The sequence below is a fragment of the Gadus morhua genome, chromosome 17 (genome assembly GCF_902167405.1).
Source record: "Gadus morhua chromosome 17, gadMor3.0, whole genome shotgun sequence".
Taxonomy (NCBI): domain Eukaryota; kingdom Metazoa; phylum Chordata; class Actinopteri; order Gadiformes; family Gadidae; genus Gadus; species Gadus morhua.
The window spans coordinates 12,693,639-12,721,621 of NC_044064.1; the positions used below are offsets into that span (position 1 = coordinate 12,693,639).

A 27,983-nucleotide genomic window follows, 5' to 3' on the forward strand; every position below is an offset into this window, starting at 1 on the left:
CCATTCTCCGGGAACTGTTGATCGCACACATTAAAGGGGACCTATTATGCTTTGTCGACTTTTATGACCTATTAACGTTGTTATAATGATTGATAGTCATGTTTAACCATACTAAAGTGTCAAATAATGACGTACATGCATTTCGACGTATTCCTGCTGACAGTCTGGGGTGGCTGTGCAGAGTGCTAAACACTCGGGACAACGTTTGCGATTGTCCACATTTCAGGGAAATCATCTACGTCGTAGAGGCATTCCTGCCGCGCCCCCATATGCATGGTCAAATCTGCCCGCGCGCGCGCTTCAAGGAAGGTAACCAATCGGACCAACGGAGTTGGGTTGGCAGGAGGGGGGCGAGGGGGCGGAGAAGGACGAAACCGAGCGTTGACAAAGAATGCTGAAAGCGCCCAGATGAGAGGAAAAGTTTCCCGAAAAATCTACATCGTTTTTTGTGTATGGTTAAACATGACTATCAATCATTATAACAACGTTTATAGGTCATAAAAGTCGCAAAGCATAATAGGTCCCCTTTAATGAATCAATAATCATTTGATTCATGTTTACTTGCTGCCCCATACATAAGAAGGGTGTATTTTCCTCTGACGGTCTAAGTCTACAGCGTTGTCAAGGCCTCATCCCTCTGGGCTTAGTTAAATATGTGGACTGGCGTCAAAGTATTTGTCGAGGATTGTGGGAAAATCATCCATCAAATATTTAATATAGGCTTTGACGTATGGCACAGGGGAAGGTGTCTGAGGCTCATTCACAATTCAGATTTATGCAAATGTCAGGTGATGGGGGAAAAAGAACACTGACTAATTAATAACCAGGCAACACTTTGATTGAGATCTTGGTGCGTGTGGCCGTATGCATGTGCGTGCGTGTGTGCGTGCGTGTACATCAGCCATTTTGAGGAACTCAGACAGCTCGGTTTGATTGACTTCTTAGTGTGTGTGTCCGTATGCGCGTGTGTGTGCGTGTGTGCGTGTGTGTGCGTGCGTGTGCGTGCGTGTGCGCGTGTGTACCTCAGCCACTTTGAGGAACTCGGACAGCTTGGTCATGCGACAGAGGAACTTCTTGTAGATATCCAGCGCGTCTTTACACTGATTCTTCTTCATGTCAAAGTACTTTTCTACAGGAGGAGGAGGAGGAGGAGGAGGAGGAGGAGGAGGAGGAGGAGGAGGAGGAGAAGGAAGAGGCCGGGGGGGAAAGAGGAAGAGGAGGAGGAGGAATGAGAGAGGAGGGGGGGAGGAGAAGGAAGAGGCCGAGGGGGAGAGAGGAAGAGGAGGAGGAGGAATGGGGGAGGAGGGGGGGAGGAGAAGGAGAGGGAAGAGGAGGGGACGAGAGAGGAGAAGGGGGAGGAGGGGGGAGGAGAGAAGAGGAGGAGAGAGGAGAGAGCGGCATAGAGAGAGAGGGAGAGATAAAGAGAGAGAGAGACAGCAGGGGGAGAGGGAGTTGAGTGAGAGAGCCACACAGCAGAGCGAGACAGAGTGAGAGACAGAGAGAGAAAGAGCGAGACAGAGGCCGAGAGAGAGGGCGGATAATTAGAGTTGGATTGAGGGAATCGAACAGAAACACTCAGCAGCCACATGATGACCTGTCACAAACTACTCTGTTGCCCTGACAACCGGCATGAGATCACAGAGGCCCGCTGTGTGTGCATGAAAATGAGAAAGTGCTTCACATCTCTTGACATGAAATATAGCCCCTATTATCCTGCATCAGCACAAATGCTTGTGTGTGTGTGTGTGTGTGTGTGTGTGTGTGTGTGTGTGTGTGTGTGTACCTAGTAGGTTGATGACTCCCTCATTGTAGGCGGCGAACAGACGGATGGAGTCTTTGAAGAGCAGCATGAAGCCTGCGTTGATCACACCGTTGGACAGCTCGTTGGGACTAGCCTGGGGGGGAAGAGAGAGAGAGAGAGAGAGAGAGAGAGAGAGAGAGAGAGAGAGAGAGAGAGAGAGAGAGAGAGAGAGAGAGAGAGAGAGAGAGAGAGAGAGAGAGAGAGAGAGAGAGAGAGAGAGAGAGAGAGAGAGAGAGAGAGAGAGAGAGAGAGAGAGAGAGAGAGAGAGAGAGAGAGAGAGAGAGAGAGAGAGAGAGAGAGAGAGAGAGAGAGAGAGAGACAGAGAGAGAGACAGAGAGAGAGAGAGCTGGTTAGGACCGGTGTCTGGGAGATAGACTGGTTAGGACTGGACTGGGAGAGGGACTGGTTAGGACTGGGCTGGGAGAGGGACTGGTTAGGACTGGACTGGGAGAGGGACTGGTTAGGACTGGACTGGGAGAGGGACTGGTTAGGACTGGACTGGGAGAGGGACTGGTTAGGACTGGGCTGAGGGCTATGGGGGGAGAGGGACTGGTTAGGACCGGTCTGGGGGCTCTGGGGGGAGAGGGACTGGTTAGGACCGGTCTGGGGGCTCTGGGGGGAGAGGGACTGGTTAGGACCGGTCTGGGGGCTCTGGGGGGAGAGGGACTGGTTAGGACCGGTCTGGGGGCTCTGGGGGGAGAGGGACTGGTTAGGACCGGTCTGGGGGCTCTGGGGGGAGAGGGACTGGTTAGGACCGGTCTGGGGGCTCTGGGGGGAGAGGGACTGGTTAGGACCGGTCTGGGGGCTCTGGGGGGGCGTTCCAGTACCTGAAAGTCCAGCAGAGCGTCCAGCTGGTTCTGGATGATGGGCAGGGTCTTGATCAGCTTCTCGATGTTCATGGTGCGCATCACACCATCGATCCTGGACAAACGCACACACACACACACACACACACACACACACACACACACACAGGCACACACACACTCATGTAGAACACAGACACAGACACACCCTGCACTATATTCACGACCATGAGATAGAGACAGCCAGATTGATGAGTGTGTGTTGTGCACACGTGTGCGTGTGTGTGCGTGTGCATGTGCGTGTGTGGCCCCTACCCTCTCTTCATCTTGGTGAAGTCTACCGCCACCAGCCGGTAGGACATGGCCTTCTCGTTCAGGTAGCGGCTGTACCGCCGGATGAAGGTAGACATGTCGTAACCTAGGCAACACACACAGGGACATGCATTACACCTACGCAGTAGCTGTGTGTGTGTGCGTGATGAGTGTGTGTGCGCGCATGCTTGCAAGGTGTGCGTGAGTACAGTGTGTACGCCTGTATGTATGTATTGATGTTTGTTATAAGTGTTTGTTATGAGTGTTTGTTATAAGTGTTTGTTATAAGTGTTTGTTATAAGTGTGTGTGTGTGTGTGTCTGTGTGTCTGTGTGTCTGTGTGTCTGTGTGTCTGTGTGTCTGTGTGTCTGTGTGAGCAAGATGTGAGCATCCGTGTGTGTGAGTGTGCAGGTGTGTGTGTGTTAGATTGTACCTTGAAGGGCTCCTTTATCCAGGAAGTTGTTGAGATTGAAGAGGGTGTTTCTGGACGCCAAGTACTGGATTAAACGCTGCAACACACACACACACACACACACACACACACACACACACACACACACACACACACACACACACGCACGCACACACAGGGTCTGGGTTAATGACCGGACTGTGAACAGGGACAGTGAGAGAGTGCTACGGCAGTGTAAATGTTTGTGCCAGAAGCAGATGGTTTGTCTGTCTACCATCAGAGGACACAGAAACCTGGACACACAAAAACCTGATTCTGTGCTCACAACACAGAGGTACACACACTGAGGAGAGAGGAGGCAGGGTCAGGGGGGGGGGGGGAGAGGAGGAGAAGGGAGGAGAAGGGAGGGGAAGGGAGGAACATGGAGGAAGTGAGGGAGAGGAGGGGGAGGAGGAGGCAGGATGAAGGGGAGATGGAGGGTTGAGGTGAGGGGAGGGGTAGGGAGAGGTGGAGGGGAGCAGAGGGGAGAGACCAGCGTGCAACATGGCCGTTCTTTCTAGCTCATATTTTATCGACGGGTTGAATCTCTACCCACTGAATCAGTAACATCCACAGTGGGCAGGATAGAAGACAGCTTGTCTTTGGGATAATGCACTAGGATAAAGTTCAATATCTCTGTTCTGAAGGAGTGAATACTTCGAACACATTGAAACTCTTTGGAAAAGACATTCAAGTGTACTCCCCTGACACGAACAGGAGCTAGGCTACTGTAACCCTGCAGGTCAATGGAGGCGGCTAACGGAAAGGAAATGCTAACCCAGTGAACTGCCCTTCTGGACGCACAACGATGAATACGGAACTCAACTAACTTCTGGGTTAGACCGGCTGACGCCAATTTACAGATATCTCATCGTGTCCCTTCAAGGTGCAGGTAGGGGATGAGGGGGGTTTTTGCTCTAGGGCGCATAGAGGTATACTTCGACACTGGGGAGCGAACCCCGAACCTTTCTGCTGGGAATCAAACTTCCTAACCAGTTAACAATCCTACAATCCTCCACCACTAGACAAAATATGGTGTATCTGCTCTACTGGCAAACACAGCTGGCCATAGAATAAAATATAGTAAAATCTGGTTAAATATCTCCAATACAGCGATAATACAGTAAAACATGGAGGATCAGCAGGGATTTCTGTTTTATGGATAGTCACTTCTTATTTAAAATCCATTATGTCCAGCTAGCTAATCAGAACGCTTGGTCGCCCGGACAAGGTCAGGGTTTGTGACGGATGTGATCCGACGACATTTTATGTTGTGCATTAAAGTGCAACCAGCGGCCTGTCTCAGTTTACTGATCTAATTATTAGGATTTTATACCCACGTGCCTTCATGTCGTCAATCAGCCAAGCGACGACATGCAGACGAGGGGACTGGCCTGACGAACTCCCCACCCGTTTGGTCTCACGACCCTGATGAGCTACAACGGAGGAGAGACGGTGCAGTCTGTCCGTCTGTTTCCGACCGTCTCACTCTGTCTGGTACTCGGCGCAATCTCCACCTCCTCACCACTGATTGCCCTTTTCATTGCGTTGTCTGTATCGCAAACCAAAACTGCCCTGTCCCCCCCCCCTCATACTCTCTCTCCCTCCCTCTGCCCCTCTCCCTCAATCTCATCCTGTCCTTCTCCCCCCCCCCTCACCCACCTCCCCTGCCATTCTTTCTGTTGCTCCCTCCCCGTCATCATTTCAGGAAGAGGTTGTTTCCATAGTAACGGTATCTTTTAAAGCATCAGCTCTCCGGAGCTTGAAGGATGTCCTTAGCAGAGACAGCGGGATGACTTTACCACGTACACCAGAGGGCTATGACAAGGCTCTAATGGATTAGCATCAGCCCTACACCGCCCTGTAGACCGGTGGCTCCTGGTAGAGGTTAGGGCTAAAGGTCTGTTATGTACACACCAACTTGTGTTTCCTAAACAGGAGAAAACCATTTCCAACTAGAAGCTACCTTACGCAGTCGTAAACAACCTTATTCCAGACATAACTTTAGCCAACCCAACATTCATTAACTACCTTATGAGGACTTAAACTACCAGATTTCCGATATTCTTTTAGCTACCATACGAAGACATTAACTAGCTCATCTCAGATATGTCTTGAGCTACATTACAAAGAGACACACTACCTTAATGCAGCATCACTTTAGCTACCTTATGAACACATAAACTAACTTATTGCAGACATCATGTTTGCGTCCCCCTTTTCTCCAGACATAAGTTGGACCAGTCAACTAAGACTTAAACTACCTTACGTCAGACATCATTTAAGCTACCGGACTAAGACATGAACTGACTTAAGAAGGCATAAACAACCTTACTACCAAGAAATAAGGTTTATCCACCAAGACGTATCAGTAATGTTCATGAAGGAGGAGGCGTCTGCGACCCGCCTTACATTCCAAGCATCTGCACTGCTCGGTTTTCCTCCGGGCAAGGCACCAAACCCTCAACCTTTGGCCCGCTGGTCTGGAGCGGCTGGTCTTTCCCAGAGGAGCGCCCAGAGCCAGCAGGTCACATGACCAGAACCACCGACTGCCATGAGCCCTCTCTGTGTCTGAAGCAACAGACTCCATCTTGAAACCTCTCTTCACTCCCATTCTCTCTTCTCTCGTTTGATTCTCCTCGTTTGTGTTGTTGTTTTTTGAAGCCGACATAAATAGGTTAATCGCAAACGTTCAAAGATCGAGGTCTGTTCAACGGCGTGATATGCTGCTAACCATGAAAACACTTTGTCTGTTTGGATAAGGGGATAAACAATCCGGAGAGAGCAGGAAACGCTAACCCTTGAAAGAATGTTCTTTTCCGCACATCTCGCTAAACCTGAACAATTCTTTAAATATCTAAAAATAACTCGGGCTCTAAATATCTCGTCTGCCATCGGGACCGTCCCGTACAGTGGAGTGGGGGGGGCGAAGGTGGGACATCTCGGGGTGCAGACGCCAGCCACAAGTCTTTCTCTGTTTGCCTCCTGCCTCGTAACAGGCCGTCACCTGATGAGTGCACCCAACACGGGGTTCAGCAGTCAGACAGTCACCCCGAAGCAGTCTGTACCCGACGTATATCATTAATAACATCACCTTAATAACATCGCTGCTAGAGTTCTAACAAAGACCAACATTTTTTAACATATTACACCAATTCTGAAATCGTTACATTGGCTTCCTGTAGGTCAGAGAATTGATTTTAAAATCATGTTGCTAACCTATAAATCTCCACATGGTTTAGGCCCCAAATATTTAACTGATATGCTTCCACTACATCAGCCTTCTAGACCACTAAGATCCTCTGAGACCAATCTGTTAATTATCCCCAGAGTAAACACGAAACATGGGAAAGCAGGATTTAGTTACTATGCAACAAATAGCTGGAGTAAACTCCCAGGGGATTTAAGACTTGCCCCAACTCTGAGCACCTTTAAAACAAGACTGAAGACTTTTATGTTTGCTTTAGCTTTCTGCTAAATCTTAAATACATTGCACTTTCTAAAAAGCTTTTTTAACTTTGCCTTTATTTTCTAATATTAAAATGCCTTTTTAACTTTGTATTTTACCCATTTCTTTGCATATGTTTTCTTTTACTTATCTATTATTTTATTTTATTGTATATCAATGTTTATATGTGAAGCACTTTGAGTCTGCCTTGTGTATGAAGAGTGCTATATAAATAAAGTTGCCGTGCCTTGCCTTACCTGACATCTTTACATATCAGGTAAGATGCCAGGTTGATCAAACGGGCAACATGGTTAGGGTGTTTGATGCCTGGTCAAAACACCCTAACCGGGTTAGATGATGCAATGTCTTCCGACTACCAGAAGGCCGCAAAAAGCAAGATTCCCTAAATCACGGTACTGTCTAACCCCTACCTCCTCCTTTAGGACCTGTCTCTCTACTGTCTAACCCCTACCTCCTCCTTTAGGACCCGTCTCTCTACTGTCTAACCCCTACCTCCTCCTTTAGGACCCATCTCTCTACTGTCTAACCCCTACCTGCTCCTTAATGACCCGTCTCTGTATTCACTGTCTAACCCCTACCTGCTCCTTAATGACCTGTCTCTGTATTCACTGTCTAACCCCTACCTGCTCCTTAATGACCTGTCTCTGTATTCACTGTCTAACCCCTACCTGCTCCTTAATGACCTGTCTCTGTATTCACTGTCTAACCCCTACCTGCTCCATAATGACCTGTCTCTGTATTCACTGTCTAACCCCTACCTGCTCCTTAATGACCTGTCCCTGTATTCACTGTCTAACCCATATCGGCTCATTAATTACATTGATTGAAAATATTTCGCCAAGTATAAAGGCAGTTAAAAAACAAAAAATAAAAGGGTAATGTGAACAAACACAAACACACACACACAGTATAAGTAGAACTAGTACAGTATACTCCATACATCTCAAACACACAGGTACCTTAATGTGGAAAGTCAGATACACATACAGACACACCTCTGCAATTTTCTACAAACACACCCTCTCCTGCTGTCTCCTGATATTGATTGCTTGGCTGTACTCGACTTGCTTTAGGGGGAAACTTTTCACCTCTCTGAAGGGTGTGTGTGTGTGTGTGTGTGTGCGTGTTCGTGAGCAGTTCTATGTTGCTGAGCAGAATGTTAAAGATAGGATTCTGGTGTCAAAGAGATAAGCGGGAGTTCTTTAAGAACAGCTCCTCCCACCCCACCCCACGTGATCCGTCTACAGTCTCTGGGTCTCTGTGTGTGTGTGAGGTCACACAGACTCTAATAGGGGTTACTCGCCTTAATCATCCACAGACCTTGAGAACACACACACCTTGTCCCCGTTCTCTTTGACAGAACCCAAGAGTCAGCACCTTTTCTCTCTCTCTCTCTCTCTCTCTCTCATATATATATCCGGGGTGGGCTCACCGTAACCATGGCGACCGGCGGTGTCCGGACAGAGCTGGACTCCCCCGGTACGGGACCTTTAAAGGTCAGCGTTGAGGCGCCAACATGGCCGCCGATCACATCCTCAACCAAGTCATCGTCATGGTGTCATTTTTTGTTTCACTCTTTCAGAATTCATTCTCTTCTTTCAGTCTTCCTTTAATTTATACTTTGTCCCTTCCTCTCCACCTCTACTTGTCAACTTTCCCATTTCTTTCTTCCTCCTCCATTACTCAAGCTGCCAATCATCACATATTTTCTCTGGTCCCGCCTCCCCTATTGTTTATTAGCCAGCCTATTGAGTGACGTCACCCACAGCCAATCACAGCGTCGATCGAGTCCTGCACACATGACCAGAGGGGGCGATGGTACGGAACCAGGATGATCCACAATGCACCAGTGACTCACCCGGCAATACGTCACCACCGGCAACCAATCACAGGTTGTCCTGTTGTCTTTGTGGGACATACCTCTCTCGTTCTCTAGTGCAAACACAAATGCATACAACATATATTCAGCTTCCCCCCCCCCCCCCCCCCCCCCCCCCCACACACACACACACACACCCCTCCTCTGTTCTCTCCTCTTGCTCCTCATCTCCTTCTTCACTCGCCCTCCTCCTCTTCCTCCTCCATTTAAGCATCTCATGTCAGGGCTCAATGAACCATGAGACAGAACCACTGCATCACTTTCCCTCAAAAAGCTTGGATAGTCAAATGATAGCAGCGGCTGGGTTGTGAACACATCTCCATCTATATCCATATCAGAGGGTGGGAGGTGCAGAGATCTTAATGTGCTGGGAGTGACTTGGCACCCGGGGGAGAGGCAGACGCCACCGACATTCTGAGAGATCCAGCATATAAAATCTTAAGGCCCATAAATAAAGCGATGCACAGAGTGAGGGCGAAGATGGATGCTGAGTACATTACTGCAGAGGGTGCTGCTTAGGAGACATTCACTGTGGTCGCTTCATGATTAACAAAAAATGTTGTTTTGGAGCATGAATTATTTTCAATATTTCGCCATTAATCCCGATGAAATAGCATTGTAACTGTTATTTGGTGATTGTGACTTTATGAACTGAAGGAACGTTCTGGGTTGATTTCCATATAAATCTTATGATACCAGTGGGGAGGCATTCTAACCCGGTTAGCTTAACCACATGAGATAGCAACATATTTCACATTGTCCGATACCATTGCTCTCCCTAGCTTCCTGCTAAACTGGTGTTCTCTGGCACAAAACAAAACACACAGACACGCTACAAAATTGTGTATGCAGTGTGTGTGTGTGTGTGTGTGTGTGTGTGTGTGTGTGTGTGTGTGTGTGTGTGTGTGTGTGTGTGTGTGTGTGTGTGTGTGTGTGTGTGTGTGTGTAGCTTAAACATTCCCTGTTGGCAGGTGTGGCGTGTGAGACAAACATATTGTGTCGGCCACTTCTGCATTACGCCACATGGCTTCACCGCTGGTTAGAGTCGCCGTGGTCTCTCACAGGTCCTCAGACTGCAGAGGAAAAACAAAGGGCTGGGACCTTCGAGTGTTTCGCTCTACGGGACGGTGTCTCCACAGTTGCTATGATACCGGATGTATTCCCATTGGATCGCCTTGTGTCAATGTTGGTTAGTTCACAGGTTAGACGTGCATCTCAACTCCTAAGTAAGTTGCTTTGGAGAAAAGCCTCTGCTGGTAAAAAAACACTAATCGGTTATCAGCGCTAATTAACCGCTGACTAAGGGCCTCTTAAGGGTCGTTAAGGGAGAACCAATGACGAAATCCAGCCACCCCCTGACTCTAAGTGCAGCTCAGTGACTATGTGACAGATTCCTCTGAGTCAGCAAAAAAGTCACATGACTCCGCCCCCCTCTCGCCCACTGTCCTCCAATAGGAGATAAGGATCCGGATGATGCGGCAGAAGAGGAACCACAACAGGAAGGCTTGTGTAATGGGGAACTTGAAGTGCTTCTTCAGTATTTATTCAGGTACACTCCAGTGGATGTCGAGTTCAAGTGGATGTTGTGTGTGTGTGTGTTTGTGCGTGTGTGTGTGTCTCCTTCCCTAGTTGGCATATATCATTTGGGGTTGCGTGCATTGCGTCTCTGCACGTACATGTGTGCACACTTACCTCGTTGCCGTACATCATGATATGGTGCGTGTGTGTGTGTGTGTGTGTGTGTGTGTGTGTGTGTGTGTCCTCTCTTCATTGCCGTACATCAGTGGTTCTCAACCTTTTTTGAGCAAACGCCCTCCTGACCTTACCCTGATCCTCCCCCCCCCAATAAAAAGAAAGTAAGAAAGAAAGAAAGAAAGAAAAAGAGAGAGAGAGAGAGAGAGAGAGAGAGAGAGAGAGAGAGAGAGAGAGAGAGAGAGAGAGAGAGAGAGAGAGAGAGAGAGAGAGAGAGAGAGAGAGAGAGAGAGAGAGAGAGAGAGAGAGAGAGAGAGAGAGAGAGAGAGAGAGAGAGAGAGAGAGAGAGAGAGAGAGAGAGAGAGAGAGAGAGAGAGAGAGAGAGAGAGAGAGAGAGAAGAGTTGAGGAGGAAATGGTTGGATTGAACATTCATTCACCGTGACCGCGGTGCGGGCACTCCCGGCCGCCACCTCTCCCGTCGTGCCCCGGTCGCGGCACCCTGTGGCCCGGGCACCGTGACCTTGGGCACCGCGACCACTCCCGCTTCTCCCGCCGTGCCCCTTGAACGAATTAATGAATGGCCCGGGAACCACGGGCACCGCGGCCCGGGCAACGCGGCTCCACGAAAACAGATTGCACGCAGAGGCCAAATAAGTAGGGGTGTGACGAGATCTCGTGCCACGAGATCTCGCGAGATTAAACTCAACGATATTACCCGTCGCGTTAAAAATCTGTCTCGCGAGATTTGTGAGCTATCCAAACTTCTATTTGTGGCCTGTGGGGGCAGTAATGCGCCTTTGCTACGTCTAGCCTGCCAGAACCTAACGAAGGAGAAGGAAAAGAAGAAGAGGAGGAGAAGGAGGGGAAGCAGCCATAGGCAGTCAGAATGACGTCGGAAAATACCCGTATTACCGTCGAAGATGCCCCCGCCACTTTTAAATCATTTGTTTGGCAGCATTTTGGGTACCCGGCGGAAATTATGAATGGCAGTAGAGTGACTGATAAGACACGGACAATACCAAGTTGTCAGTGACATACTTGGTCAGACTCTGTTTCCACACTATGTATTGACGGAGTAGAACTTTGATTTGGTTTTGCAGATAATATTGTTCGCACTTCAAAAAAATATAATTATTTAATTTAATTTATTGTACTTCAACTTTTATAAATGTTAGTTTTAGTTTCAATTTAATGCATGCAAAGAGTTATAATAAAACATTTCAAAATGCATGTGCAACTCGGTTAAATAAAAGTCTGATGTTCCAGTCACATATTTTGTCATTGTAGTTTTCTTAAAATCTCGTCTCGTCTCGTTCTCGCGAAACGAATAACGTGTCTCGTCTCGTCTCGTCTCGTGAGCTGAGTGTATCGTCACACCCCTACTAATAAGGCCTATATATTTTGTATTTGAAATGCAACGGCCATTTCGTGGGGACTACGCTCAAAGCGGCTGGAACTGAACAAGAGGTAGGAGGTAAACGGGCTATGAAACAAAATTAGATATTATTTTTCTTGCTATCGGCCAAGTTTGATTGTGTTGTATTGGTTATTGAACTGTTAACCGGCCGTGAACTTGGGTTATGTTTATCAGCGTTACTGATATCATGACGATAGCTGATGTAACGGGAGTCCGGGCGTGTGCAGGACTGAACCGCGCTGTATTATCACTGTTCCACTGCGCATAGACAGTAAAAAGTAGCTGAGACAGTAGAGGGGTTACAAACCAATAAATGAAAAAAGGCTATTTATTTCAGGTAGCCTATTCTTTCACCCGCAGAAAAAAAGTTTAAAATCACCCCCCAAAAATGGAATCACGTTCCCAGCGCCCCCCTAGGTTGTGCGAACGCCCCCCAGGGGGCGGACTGCCCCCGTTGAGAAACCATGCCGTACATCAAGAGGTGGTGTGGGTGTGTTTGTCCTCACCTCATTACCAAACATCATGAGGTGAAGTGTGTGTGTGTGTGCGTGTGTGTCCTCACCTCATTGCCGTACATCATGAGGTGGTGTGTGGTGATGAGGGCCTTGAAGACCACCACCCAGCTGGAGTTGGCGGTCCTCTCGAACAGCGTGTCGGCCAGCTGGGGGATGCTCACGTTCATCTCATTGGTGCAGTGGATCAAGTCTGGCACACACACACACACACACACACACACACACACACACACACACACACACACACACACACACACACACACACACACACACACACACACACACACACACACACACACACACACACACAGGTTAGGAAAACATTTACATTACTAATGTGCCTCCATACACGCACACACACACCCAAAATCACGTGCGCACACACACACGTGCCAAATTCGCAAAGGTCAAACCTTTTTGTTTTAGTTACATGTAAGCGTGATGGTTAACGGTTGACCTGCCACGACCACGAATAACAATTACCACAGTGTCAAAAACCGCGGCAATTGCTCCATTCTAACGGTGTTGTAACTTCCTGTGTGTCAATCATCTAATGCAATAGTTATACTTCCTGACCTCTCCCAGCCTCCCCACTGGAATGTACCAACTAGTCCAACCATCCTGTATCTGGTTGGTGACCACGCCCACTTGTGATGTCACTAGAGGGTAGGTTAATCAACCCCATGTTTTCAGACTGCGAAGCCTTTTCCTTAGCGTCACCGCTAATGCGTGGCTGGCGCTGTGACAACGGAAAGGGTTGAGGAAGAGGAGGGTTGATTGCGTTGATAAGTGTTGTTCTGTACACCAACGTACCAACGCTGGGTACACGCCTGCCTGGACAAACACACCGTGACGTTTGTTTATACACCAGGGATGCGCGGTTGGCGGTTGCCGCCGCGGACTCCGCGGCTTAACCACAGATCGGGCGGATGACGCGACAAAACACCCTTATACTTATATATAACATCTTCCGGCGGTGAATTATATTTGATAATTCACTGCTGCTAAGCAGATCACGGTCAAGGTAACTTGTCAACCCCAGCGTCTTCGGTTGCTAAGCGACGTCAACGTCTTTGGTGGCGGACTATTGATCAAGGCTTCGGCGATGGCAGCGCAGGCAATAGACTAGCCTACTAGGGACTTTGGCCTGGCAATATCTTTGCTTCATTGGATCAGTCGCCTTTCAAGAACACGCAAGAGCTTTCTAGCCTCGCGTCAGCAGCGCCTTGCATCGCCGTATAAAAGCAACCGGCGGATGGCTATGGGGGTAGATTTGTGTCTTTATTATGCAATCAAAAATAATAGGTTTGCAAAACTTTCCACACTGCAATCAAAAAATAGGTTTAAGAGCAAAACTTTCCACACTGCAATCAAAAAATAGATTTGAGAGCAAAACTATCGACACTGCAATCAAAAAATGTTTTATTGCAAGATAAATTAATGTGATAAAAAAAATATTAATGGTAATCCAAAAGTTTTGTTTGCAAACCCAAAAGTTTTGTTTGCAAATCCAAAAGTTTTGTTTGCGAATCCAAAAGTTTTGTTTGCGAATCAAAAAGCTTTGTTTGCGAATCCGAAAGTTTTGCTTGCGAATCCAAAAGCTTTGCTTGCTGTTGAGCTGAATCTCGTGGGCGGGACCTACGCCGAAAGATGTAAGACACGTCTCTATTGGCCAGTCTCGATCGGAGTGACAGCTTGGCAACATCCGAAAAGCCGCTGCCCCCCGACCGCCTCCAGAAGCAGATTGTCGGCCTGACGGACAGGGTGTTCGTTTGTGCCTCTCAATCCGCGGCGGCGGTCAACAACATCGCCCTGCTCTCCTCTGCCATGGTCTCCTTGTCGGCTGACAGGGAGGCCTACGGGATTTTCAGGGCGCGCAAGTGCGCGCACGGGACAAGCCCATAAGGCGAAGCCTAGACGGCGTAGCCTACACGAAATAGAACTCCCTCTCTCTTTACTAACTGTGGATGTTGCCAAGCTGTCACTCTGATCGAGACTGGCCAATAGAGACGTGTTTTACATCTTTCGGCGTAGGTCCCGCCCACGAGATTCAGCTCAACAGCCAGCAAAGCTTTTGGATTCGCAAGCAAAACTTTAGGATTCGCAAGCAAAGCTTTTTGATTCGCAAACAAAACTTTTGGATTCGCAAACAAAACTTTTGGATTTGCAAACAAAACTTTTGGGTTCCCATTAATATTTTTTTTATCACATTAATTTATCTTGCAATAAAACATTTTTTGATTGCAGTGTCGATAGTTTTGCTCTCAAATCTATTTTTTGATTGCAGTGTGGAAAGTTTTGCTCTCAAACCTATTTTTTGATTGCAGTGTGGAAAGTTTTGCTCTCAAACCTATTATTTTTGATTGCATAATAAAGACACAAATCTACCTCCATAGATGGCGGGCGGATGTGGTTTATTGAAAATTGGTCAAAAAACGTTGGTGCGGATGGATGATGCGTTTGTGATGCGGTTGCGGATGAAATGAAAGCCCATCCGCGCATCTCTAGTATACACACACCAACACACACACATACAGGTAAAATTACATACTTTCCCTCCCCTCCCCTCATGGATTCTCACGACAGGATATTGTAGGCTGTTGGTCCTCCCACATGGTAACTACGGTAACACGTTCTCATTAGAGTTCTGCTAGACTGGAGGACACACACACAAACACACCCACACACACACACAGTCTACCACATATTTCAACTATTTTGCTTGAGTCAGAGAATTGCCCTCTTAAGAGCGTGTGCAATCACGCACAAGGGCGCATAAACAAACCCACAATCTCGCACACACACACACACACACACTCCTTATGTCTTCGGTCTCCTCAATGTGTCTAGCAGCGACCACCAGACCACATTAATATTACCAGGCAAACTGGAGTAATGCGATTTGACATTATTGTATAATACCCTCCATTAGGCTAACTAGGGCCAGAGGCTGCCAAGTACGCCAGCGTTGCATGATGGGTAGCAGAGTTCAACCGAAATACAGCCTCCAAAAGAACGAGAATAATTACCTAAAACAGTTAACCATTACCTTGAGCAATGGCTTTTAAAAAATTAAAAACCAGTGTGAAAAAACGTCTTAAACAATGAATACTTTCTTGAAACTATTAACAATGCAATGGCACAAACTGTATGATTACATAAAGCTATTAACCTGATTAATTTACCCTCAACAACCATCCCTACAACTTACAACTCCTTACAGCTCTTGAAATCTTGGGAGATCCTCTTTGTATCTTTTCCAAAAACGGGACCCAATGAAGGACGTCATGCTACTACACTACACAGCGCTACATCATGCTATGCTGCATAAAGCTATGCTGCATCATGCTATGCTAGATTATGCTTTGCTACATAAAGCTATGCTACATTATGCTATGCTACATTACAATATGCTATGCTACATCATACTATGCTACCTAAAGCCATGCTACATCATGGTATGCTAAATAGAGCTTTGCTACTGTTTAGTATGATACCCTGAGGCCTAAGCTATGCTACTCAACGTTACACTACGCTTTGCTCCTCTACACCACGCTATGCTACACTATGCTATGCTACTACAATATGCTACACAGCCCTTGTGCCTCTAGAGTACTGTGCCAAAGGTACTGTGGAGATATAAACACACCATTAAAGGTATTGGCTCTGGAGAGAGTGTACAGGGTGTGTTATTAAGTAAAGTGTGGGTTATTAATGCAGCAAACAGACAGAGACAGCTGGCTCAGTTTAATACATTGCCCTCAAACATCTTCTCTCTCTCTCTCTCCTAATTTCTATCCTTCCCTCGTTTCCTTTTTTGAATCCCTCAATCTCTACCGTCTGTCTACGGGATTCGTAATGCAGCTGGACGGACTAATCTCCCTTTCTCCCCATTCTTCAATGTCCCTCTACCTTTATCATGCCTTCTCTTTCACTTTCTCTTCTCCTTCCCCCTCTCTCTATCGCTCTCTCTCTCCCCCCCTCACCATCTCATCTTTCTCTCCCTCCACCCCCTCTCTCTGAGTGTGTGAAGGAGGAGACGGAGCTAGAGAGACACAGACAGAGAGCAAGAGAGAGAGAGAACATAACAGAACATAATAAAATAACTGATTCGCTCTGTTGGGAATTTGTGTGCGTGTGTGTGTTTGTGTCTCTCTCTCCTCGTCAACAAAAGCCAAGAATTCTCCCAGCACCCTGTTCTCCTCCTCACTTACCACAGAAACTAGGCCAGGGCACTCCCGTCGCTTTACTTTACTATAGTACATATCATGGCACTATATCCCCTAGCCAGCTATATCAAACACCCATATCCGTCCGTCTACCCAGGGTGGCTAGGCTCTCCTTGCCAGACGATCCATCTCCTCCATTCTGTCTGTCCGTTCGGCCTTTGAAGTGCATCCATCACGTCCCCCCTTAAATTCCATCATCCTCTCTCTGAGTTCCACCTCTCCCGCCCTCTCCTCCCTCGGAGAGTCATCTCAAGCGCTCCTCTCCTCTGAATTCTGTCCGTCTCTCCTCTCTTATTGTCGCCATCTCTGAATTCCCTCCCCTCTCCTCTGAATTCTATACACCTTTCTCTTTCCTCTGAATTCTACATCTCTCTTATGAATAATATCTTTCTCTCCCTCCTCGGAATTCTCTCTCCTTTCTGAAGCCAATCTATCTCTTGTTTCCCCTCCCCCTCCCAGCTCACTTAAATTCCACCTCCCACCTTTCTGACTTCAATCCGTCCCCTTCTTTTCGGTATTCACCCTCTCCGACGCTCCTGCGAAGGACATCTCCCCCACCCTCTCTCGCGCAAATCTATCTTTCACTCCTCTGAATTCAATCCATGTCCCTCTCGCCCCCTCTCCCCCCTCCCTCCCTCGGAGACAGAGATGCTCCATCAACCCCAGGTACAGAGCTCTCAGCATCAGACACCCCTCCTCCTCCTCCTCCTCCTCCTCCTCCTCCTCCTCCACCTCCTCCTCCTCCTCCACCTCCTCCACCTCCTCCACCTCCTCCGATACCCTGCTGCTGCACAGCAGGCATCTCCAACCAACCGACCCCGGATAAACTCATCTGATTAATGAGCCGCTGCTTCTTCTCAGCGTCCGACACCACGACATGACATTCCTTAATTCACTGCTGTCCTGTTCCCATCCGCTCACACCGCGGGGAGGAACGTCCATTACCACAGCGTCTGTCAAATCCTCACACAACAGGGAACACCTTAAACCTGTGTAATGTGTTTTCAAATAGGGTTTCTGTTTTTCACACCCGACGGAACATCACCAGGTATTTAAGAACCATCCGTTGCTGACGTCACACCGTGGGCGTGTCCACACGGCCGGGAGGAGCTGTTTAGTGGACGGTATAGGCAGGCTAGAGCTGATCTCTCCGTCGTGATTGGACGCGCCGACATTTGATGTCGCAAAGGGATAGATACTAATGATTAACCAATGTACTGTATGTATTTGGTATATGTGAGTCACAGTTGTGTTTCATTGTTGCTGTGCATTCCGCTTATTATGGCATCTACGGTCCCCATTGATTATAGTGTTAGTGGATCCTCAAGGTGAAAAAACTCGACAATGTTAACTTAATTTGCCCACGCAAGAAGGCCTAACATTTAAACCAATCAAACAACTCTGTTCCCTCTTCGTTGAAGCCTTCTGCATTTTAACAAACAGCGTGCTAACACAGCGCTGGCTGGCCTGCCGGTTCTCTAGAGCGATCAATCATCTCACAGTGCTCCCATGCTAACATCCGCTTGACTTGGAAATACGTCACAGCGAGGAAGTACAACAAGTATTTCCTGGATCTCAGCCAATCAGTGCGCTTTGTATGTCTTGTTTATGGTTTGCCTTTACACCTTTATCAAAGTAAATACACATGGCTTTGGGTTGTTTTTAATACCTCTTCCTATTTCCTGTATTTCCCTTGTTTCAATGTACAGTAGTTTATTACATTTAATTACACGGATTGAGCTTCTTGTTTATTTATTGTTTATGGAACATTTCAATATATAAAGCATATTTTTGACCCAGTGGTGTCCAAATAGTTTAACTTTATTGTATGTAGAAGATGGGGGGTTCCTGTTTGGCCACCAAGATGCCAAACAAGGAAATCTGCTTCAGCAGTGAAGTACCTGGCTCTGGGTTTGAGTCAGACGGAACGTCGTAAACTTATTATAACTTGTGTTTAGGTTATCATCGTGTGTGTGCATACACATGTGTTTTACTGTGCATACATGTGTGTCTGTCTGGGATTGATTATTCCACAAGGGAGTACAATCCCTAGTATGGACAGCAGGAGAGGGAGTAGGGTAGGCCATTCTAATCTGTCTCAGATTAAGTACACAACAGACACCCGGAGCAGTTCAGTCTGGGACAATAGTAGCACTACTGAAGGCCACAGCACCTAAAACTACAGAAATTCCTTTGAAGTAACATCACATTTTGAGAACTTGGCAAAAATATTAGTATTAGATCTTTCGCTTTCACTTCACTGTTGTGAGGTTATGTCAAATTGATTTTTGTCAATAGTCATCGTCAGAATTTTACTTCATAAGTGTCAATCGACCTCCCTCCATGCCTGTCTCTCTCTCTCTCTCGCTTTATCCGTCTGTCTGAGTCTGCTTGTCTGTCTGACTGAGTCTGTCTGAGTCTGCCTGCAATCCCGTCTGTCTTTGTCCCAACTGTTTCACATGAAACTGCAATACATCCTTGAGTTAACAGCATAACATATTGCTAGAGGCATTACACGATAAAGCTACATCAACAGAATACTGCCATTGTGTCTCTCCCTTTCTAATTATTTTACGGCTAACAAAGAGCCCGCTGTAATTTATTTAACAATACATTCATTAATTATATAATTTGTGTGATAATGTCTGGCCTGTGAAAGTGGTAACGCCGTCTTGTATGAGTGCGAGTGTCAAACACATTCGCATTTGAAGTCAACCAGAGGCTCCGAAAGAGCACATCTAAAAATAACCTGACAACAATGCACACACACACACACACACACACACACACCTCAAGAGACACCTTGGGACCGTATCCGCCTCTATTTACCCACATACTTCCCTTGTCCTCCAACCAGCTCTCTTTCACACGCCCACACACACCCACTCTCTGACGTCTACACCGAACGCGGAATACATGTCAGCAGTATGCACCACCATGATGATCTGACACTGCGGCCCGCCTCCCAACCATACACACAGAACCCCGATGTAGTTCATACATAAGGTTTTTTTATATGCACTTCACCGTGGTTTACAGTGAAATGAATTAGGGCTGGGCGATATGACGATATCATACCGTGGACGATATGAAAGTGTCTACCGGGAGAGATTTGGCCATATCGTTTATACCGAGAGAAAAAAATAAAAAAAATAAAAATAAAAAAAATTATATTGCACTGCACTGACTGAAGCAAGGCAGGTGTGAGACTCACCTGTTAACTTGAAAAAAAATCTCATTTGTATTGAAGAAACAGTTCTATTTTTACCACCAGCTATTTGCACAGCACATAACTTTATTTTATAAGTGTATAATTAGTATTTAAAATATTTGTGTGATGCTGTGATTTTTATTTTATATTACACTGCACTGACTGACAGCCAGGCAGGTGTGAAGAACACCTTTAAAAAAAAATGTTATTTGTATTGAAAAAACAGTTCAATGTTTACAAGATGTTTGCACTATATTACACTGCAGTTAATGACAGATTGTTCGCTACTTACTCCTTTGTAAGCATGGAAATTCAAGTTCAAAATAAAAGAAAAAACGGATCAAATGTGAAGTATGGTTATTTTAAGCCATTTATTATTTTAATTTACTTCAAAAATACCATATCGTGATATATATCCATATCGTGATATAAAATTACTCATATCGTGATATAAGATTTTGTCCATATCGCCCAGACCTAAAATGAATGATTAACACAATGAATCACCACTGTTTATTTGGTTGTGATGTATTAATAAATTAAAATGATTAGGTACACCCGAGTATACGAGCTGAGATGATTAAACTGTTGATTTGGAACGCACCGACACACCTTTGCAACGGTCTCATTTTAAACACTGAAACCCCTATCTCCCCCACACACACACACACACACACACACACACAATCAGTGGTCTGCATGCAGTTAGGGAAAGGTTCATCCCCTTTATCTGGCTGCACCCTCACTCGACCACCACCCTCACCCCACCCAACCAGTGGCGAGGGAGGCGTGTCTGACTGTCTGTCTGTCTGTCTGTCTGTCTGTCTGTCTGTCTGTCCGTCCCAGGCTACCTCACTTTTACTGCCTTCTAATTTGGCATATCCGGACGGCGGTTCATTTAATACTGATTCTTGCTTTCGAAACTGAGTCTTTCAGTTTGATTGTGAGAGTGAGAGTGAGAGTGAGAGTGAGTGAGCGTCATTCCGCATCTCTAACAGCTTCCAACAGTCCCCCTCTAAATAACTGCAGTTTATCTTAAGCTGTCTGAATATAAGCCAGGCTCCTCTTGGCTTTTGTATAGAGGCCATGATTAAAAAAGGCCCAACCGCCAATTAAAAAACCAGAACCTAACCAAAAAAAAACAAACAAATAGAGGAAATAATTGTTTCTATCAACAACCCCTCTCTTTTTTACAGATTTGCAGCAAAATGGCCGCCTGCTGTTCCCGTCACTCAAAGTGCTTTCCTTTCAGAGTGAACTTCCTCGCCTCGTGGCCGCTTGTGTAGGTAACCATGACAACGGTCAAACCCAGGGCCCGGCGGAAGCGTTGAGCGAAGGGCTCAAGTGATGATGATGTCACAACTTGGCTGTGAACACACACACACACACACACACAGGCCCCCCTTCACATTGATACACAACCACACACATACAAACATTAATACGTACATGCATACATACACATACCAAAACCAGAGACACAAACACACACTCTCTTGTACGCCCAGCACTACCAAAGCCCACTGCTGGGTGCCAGTGGGTCTGACAGAGTGGGACCTCTCGCTTATTATGTCTGCATGCAAAGGCCAGTCCTGGTGATGTCATAGACTACACACACTGCTGCCAAGACGACCGCACAAGACCAAGGAGAAACCAAACTCGAGAGAGAGAGAGAGAGAGAGAGAGAGAGAGAGAGAGAGAGAGAGAGAGAGAGAGAGAGAGAGAGAGAGAGAGAGAGAGAGAGAGAGAGAGAGAGAGAGAGAGAGAGAGAGAGAGAGAGAGAGAGAGAGAGAGAGAGAGAGAGAGAGAGAGAGAGAGAGAGAGAGAGAGAGAGAGAGAGGAGTGTTTCCGAGGACTTTTCGTGACCTCACCGTGAGGTCACTGGCTTGCTGGACTTGGGACGCGATCACGCGCCAACACACGTAGGCCTACATGTCGTGTTCAGCTGCAGAGGCCCCTGGCCTGGACCACCGGTAAACACAAGGCTAGCCACCGCGGAGAGATCGATGCCTGCTAATGATTAAGCTAGCGGGGACGCATAGTGGCTCTGAGGAAAAGTTGACCCAGCGGAGAGGTTGAACATCGCCGTTCGCTTTTTTTTTATTTGTACCATTATCTGTAGAGTGGACGCTGATTAATCAAAGATGAATGTGTGTGGCGCTAAATGACTCACAACGACTTATACACGCATTGTGCACCATCCCAAGCATCACCTAACTTCTACTCATTATTTGTGCATGTGTTGTTATACACACAAACACGAAGTGTAGGCTAGGATTCACTTCTGTGCCGACCATTAGGCCACCAGACAAAGCACTAGGCAATAGTGGATTGTCTGGTTTTAGAGGACCGCTTCAAAATGAGGTGGGAATCGGCAACTCATCATCACACGTTGTTTTGACGTCACAACATATACTGACGACGTCCCAATACATCTTAGTTACATCCCACCCTATTTCGAGTGGTGGACCAAGATCGTTGACGACCTGACGAGTCTAATATTTTTTGGAAACCACTGCAGTTACTCAAGGCTGTAGTTTTTCATACGCCTACCAGAAAAAAAAAAAAAAAGATCTCTTTCGCCGCCCCCCTTCCCGCATATCGCGCTGGTAGTATTCCTCTGATGGAATCACTGGGATTCTCGCTAACCACTAGAGCGGTCCGCTGGAATGTGCGTTGCGGAACTTGGGGCAGCGAGCGTCCGGGTTCGGTGTGTTACGCTCATGAAAGCCGCTGTTGGCTGACGATCAAAATAAGACAAAGCCTATATGTAGTCCCATACTCACAATCCAGATGTTTCTTCTTTGGTCCACTGACTTCATGCGTGGTCGCCTTGCACACCGCCTTGCTGATCCCTGAGCCGGTCATGCTGTGCTGAGCGGCGGCGATCCGGTCCGTGATGGATTGGCCCGACATTCTCCTCTCTAAGCTCCTTTCCTCCACTCAGCTAAAATAGCCCAATAATGATCAAATCGATTGATTGCTCCCTCAGGGATCGTTACGTGACTCCACTCACAAGTACAAGTACCAGCGGTGGGCAGATACACCTCCGGATGAGGTCGTTTCGGCCACTTTAAGGTTAACGCAGGGAAGTATGTGCCGTGTGATCGCCGTGTGTGACAGGTCACAGGTCGCAATAATCCAAAAGGCAAAGAATGTGTCGAATAAGCTCGGTATTAAAACCCCAACATTCAAATCTCAAGCCTGTCCCGACTGGGTGCTCAGCGGTAGGCCGACACTTTTATTCCTCCACACTAACTTCACCTATGGACTAACAAACGAGTCTAGTCTAAAAAGGGGTTTGTATGAACGTTAGCTAATGTTAGTGTTGCAGGACTCGAACCCGGCGGACACAGTCCCACGGTGGAAGTTGTAAACACTGAAAATCACTTTCTGGCCACAAATGCACATAGCTGGCCTGACTTGTACGTCCTGTTGTTGGTTCAAATAAGCGATTTACAAGTCCGATCAATCACCGAGTTACGAAGAGGGTCCGTTATAAATCAGAGTATTGAGCCCAGCTCTGAACCGGACATCCCGGGTCCTCCACGTCCACTGGTCCACATGAGCCTTGGCCCTGGTACCGCAGGGAGTGTTCGCTCTCAGCTCCCCCGAGCGACGAGGGAAAAGTGGTGTGGACTCGAAGAAGGGACTCCTTTAGACTGAACGGGTCCTGTTACCTCAGGGGTTGGGCAATTGTGTCCGGGTTGCTTTTCCACCAGAAATGAAACAAGTGAAGAGTATATTCCTCTGTTAGCTCGCTGGGATAGCCACCACAATGCTAGTGGGGAATGCAGCCCAGACAGCCAAGCCTCTGGGGTCTGACAGTCCGAAAATCCCGAGTCTGTGGCCCGCCGCCGTGATCCGAATGACAGGTTCGTTCGCGGATCCCTCTTCCTCCTGCGCTCCCGAGTCTCAACAACTTTTGTCTTCCGCCATGAAGATCGGATCGTTTTTACACATGATCGGTCGGTTGGATCCCCTGGCGCTCTCCGGGTTAGGGTTGGTGTGTGTGTATGCGTGTGTATGTGTGTGCGTGGAAGTCTTTCCCAAGTCGTGGCTTTCGGCACCGCTTTACAACACCGACTGACTGGCTGCTGCTCCGCCGGACAAAATGGCAGCGTGAAAAAATCAGCTGATCTCGCTCCAAGTCTATTGGACGAGAGCTCCAGACTGTGAGCGGGGTTTTAAGGTGTCTCGGATTGGCGTCGCAAAGGAATGTATGTAGGAAATGATTCAAACAAGACTGTTGTTTGAAATCAGATAGGCTCGCCTATCTGATTTGACCCCCGACAAATAACGGGATCTATTGTAAGGCGCGACCGGTCTCTGTTCATCACACTGGAGGATAGATTAAAACATCTGAATTTAAGGTCGTAATAATTTAATAATAAATGGTGTCCTTGTTTGACTCGAGCTGTGAAACAAACCATTTGATACAGCAGATGTGCAGAAAATCCACCGGCACAGCACCAATATTTTATTTCACCGGACCGGAATTGTGTGTGTATATAATAAATATCGTGAGTTTAACACAAATAAAACATTTCACTCATTGTTTCACTCATGTGATGTGCTGCATTTAGATTATTTGCAATGTGCCCAGACAATAACCAGGCGTCATTTAAATCCTGCTTGTTCCGTGTGTTTTGTTGGCTAATTGCAAGGAATTGGGTCACCACAGGCAACAGCGGAATGAGGCAAAACCAGATCTGGTCGCCTACACGCGGATTTATGACAGAGACAAACCGAGGAGGAGAAGCAAGTCCCGGTGTGTAGACAACACACACCGTGTGTGTGTGTGTGTGTGTGTGTGTGTGTGTGTGTGTGTGTGTGTGTGTGTGTGTGTGTGTGTGTGTGTGTGTGTGTGTGTGTGTGTGTGTGTGCGCGCGTGTGCGTGTGCGTGTGTGCGTGTGTTGTTTCTTTGTTGGCTAGATCTTGTTGTCCCTGTCTGTGTTCTGTTTAAATAGCCACAAGGTTGACACACACGCGCACATATACACGCGGGCGCACACACGCACACACACACAACCGCACAGTGGAATGATAGCGTTCTGGCATTGGGCCAGAAACACTTGCCGGCGATTACTCATTAACATGTGTGTGTGTGTGTGTGTGTGTGTGTGTGTGTGTGTGTGTGTGTGTGTGTGTGTGTGTGTGTGTGTGTGTGTGTGTGTGTGTGTGTGTGTGTGTGTGTGTGTGTGTGTGAGGGGGGGAGGGGGGGATTAGGCATGCAACATTTGGTCTATTGACGTTGTAAGAAGAAATGACTCATTTACTGAGATACTACAAAATAATCGCTATATATGGTGTTTAACAAATCGTCAGAGAAGAACACAATAAAAAAGAAGTCGGCGCACAGATCCAACAATCCAACAAACAATTCGATTCATAATTGAATCCGTTATAATACTTTATCCAAAGGATTACTAATTTTTTGTGAAATTGTAAAAAATTAGAAAATATGTACCAATAACCCATATAAGGCCTACTGCATGTGTTGTAAACAAAAATATAATAATTATTATCATAGAGCAATGTCAAAAGTTTAAGGAGTGTTTATAACGTTGAAGAGTTTGGTTAGCCTTCGGTTAAGATTCAGCGCCATCTGCAGGTAGGATAAATGGGAAGTTTCCACTATTTCCATGGCAACTAGAAGGGGGAGATCCCTGGCAACGGCAGTCTCATAACACCTGTCAATCACATGTAAGCAATTTACGCTGAAAACCAACATAAAGTGAAGTAGGCCTTTGTGTGTTGTACGTCCTGGCACTTAATGTACACTTATTTATAGTACTTAATTGTGTAGCATCTGCAGTAGCTTCTACACCTGCTGTACAGGGGGAATGGGTTAGCCTAGGCTAGCGATTGTTAGTAGGCTACTTGCATTTGGTTCTATGAACATCTCTACTGTACTGACAGCGATATTTTGTTTCACTTTTTATGACAAATGTACTTATTGTAAGTCGCTTTGGATAAAAGCGTCTGCTAAATGCCCTAAATGTAAAAATGTAAAACTAAACAAAATAGTTAAAAAAATAATACAATCTCTCTTTACCCTATGTCGAGGCAGACCCACAACCACACACTTGATTATATTTTATGAACTAAAATCATGAACATCCTTAAAAACATCACTTCAAGGAGAACAGATTGAAGGCAGAATGGAATATTTGAGTGAACTGATAAAAGCCAGCATTGGGAGATCAAGGGCACAGATGGAAAGCATATTTAATTGATATTTAATATGAGCAGTGTGTTTGTTTGTTTATCCAGTTCTCCCGCTCTAAAGGGAGACAAAACTGTTCAATGGAACAAAGTCTAATTGGAGAACTCTGCCCTTCGCAGCTCTCCACTGGGCTGCTGGTTCCTTTATTGACCCAAACAGAACTTCCTCCAGGGTCAGTTTGTCTTATGCACTGCATTTCTAAATAAACAAATTAATTCACAGTGAATTCAGCTATACAGCATCAAATAGCAGGTAGGCTATGCAGACACTTCTTGCTTAAATACGACAACAGGTGGACTGAGTGTATGGGTTTCGAACCCACAACCGTCACAACTATAGCCTACATTATGGAGATGGATTGGGGCGATAAAAAATCAGGAAATTACGTAAGGGAATAGTATGATAGCACTGCTAGAGGTAAAACTTTGCTTTTGGCGCCCCCTTCTGGTACAAACGGTCTAAAGAAGGTATATTTTAATAGGCAAACGTATTTGAGCAGTCTATTTCCCCCCATTTTAAACCATGAAATCAGCATCCAAACACCCAACTCGCATCCGATGCTAGTCTGCCTGCCTCAAAAGCCGTCTTTACCGTTTAGCCCTGTTTAAACTAATGCTTTTGGTTGGATTGCTGAGCATTCTCTGATTGGTCAACGAGAAACGGCATCGCTCTCAGCTCGAGTGATGACTACGTTTGTGTGGGACAATGTGGGATACCAATGCATTGAGGTAGTCTAAAATAACTTTTTTAACCATTTCTATTCTGCCCCTTTGCATATAACATTATGCTTTGCCATCTGGTTGATCCAGTAGCACATAACAGCCTGCAAATAAAATGTAACAAATATCTCTTATTTAAATGGAACTTTCCCAAGTTCTCTCAAGTGAGAAAACATGGAGCTTTCATGCTATTTCACAGTGCCTCAAGTTAACACACCTGACTGTATACAATCAAACAGAACCGACAGTCAAGTCTACAATTGTTATTTCAAGTATTGTACTTTAATGTGCCTTTTCTCAAACAACAGAGAGCAACAACCTAACCCCAGCACAATTCAAAACACCACATTAAATTGTTTGCTGTAGTCGAACAATACTGAACCACATATTCAAGAAGAACATGCACTGGATTAGGCTACATGGAGCAGACTGATTATCTGAACAAAACAAAACTCACTCAGCTCAGAATCACATTAACTACACAAAAGAGATGCATTTGAAAATGATCTGCTTTTACTGGACAATGCCATAAAGGCAAATTAGACAAAAGGCAATAGGCCTACATAAAATAATAATGTTTTTTGTGAGACCCGCATTGTCTGTGTCGTTTCACGTCGCATTCACCCCCGAGTGAAATGGAAAAAATGACTCACACCATACTTTACCAGACTCGTTCCTCACTGGTTTCACCCAGGGATAGATAGTTAGTTTCCCATTCTTTATTGCAGCTGCATTTCCTGTCGTACGAGTCGTATTTCCTCCGGCTCGTGCTGCATGCCGTGCCCTTAACCTGCGTCCGCGTCCCAGTTTGATTGACATGATAAAACAGCCCGCCCCGCCCCCTGATGAAAGCCTTTAGTGCTGTCTCCGCACACATTTATTTGATAAATGCCAGATTATAAAACACGCATTTAAAAAAAAAAATAATAATAATAATAATAATAAAATAAAAAAAGAGTCTGACTGTCAAAAACAATGCGGGGCAAAGTCTCAATTTGCGGGACTTGTAAAAAGTAATGGCAATGCGTGCCGCACAAAGCGGGACATCTGGTCACCCTAGGTGAAGGTTATACTTCAATCAGTGGCGTAACTATCGGTAAGCAGGGTATGCGGGTGCGTACGGGCCCGGGGCCAATCAGGGGCCCCAAAAAATAAATAAATAAATAAATAAATAATAATAATCGCTCCGAGAATAGCTTGGAATTGCACGCTTCTTTTCAGGTTTTTCTTTTCAGATACTTTTTAAGATACTC

The 27,983-nt window shown here is 46.3% G+C and overlaps 1 protein-coding gene across 9 annotated transcripts in view; it reads right to left on the bottom strand.

The window, feature by feature from the left end:
- si:ch211-200p22.4 (phosphatidylinositol-binding clathrin assembly protein) overlaps positions 1–24,057 on the bottom strand; it is a 50,408-nt gene extending 26,351 nt beyond the window's left edge. For 6 of the 9 annotated variants that reach the window (XM_030337764.1, XM_030337758.1, XM_030337765.1 and 3 more), the window contains exons 1-6: positions 8,697–8,771; positions 3,352–3,427; positions 2,923–3,025; positions 2,629–2,722; positions 1,784–1,895; positions 1,023–1,129 (exon numbers count right to left, since the gene is read on the bottom strand). In XM_030337764.1, the coding sequence (XP_030193624.1) occupies positions 1,023–1,129; positions 1,784–1,895; positions 2,629–2,722; positions 2,923–3,025; positions 3,352–3,427; positions 8,697–8,756 (552 nt within the window). In that variant the 5' untranslated portion in view covers positions 8,757–8,771. Of the gene's footprint in view, positions 1–1,022; positions 1,130–1,783; positions 1,896–2,628; positions 2,723–2,922; positions 3,026–3,351; positions 3,428–8,696; positions 8,772–12,389; positions 12,533–22,568 lie in introns of those variants that run through there. The other 3 variants (XM_030337766.1, XM_030337762.1, XM_030337761.1) reach the window with 3 other exon arrangements.
- Positions 24,058–27,983: the final 3,926 nt, after the last annotated feature.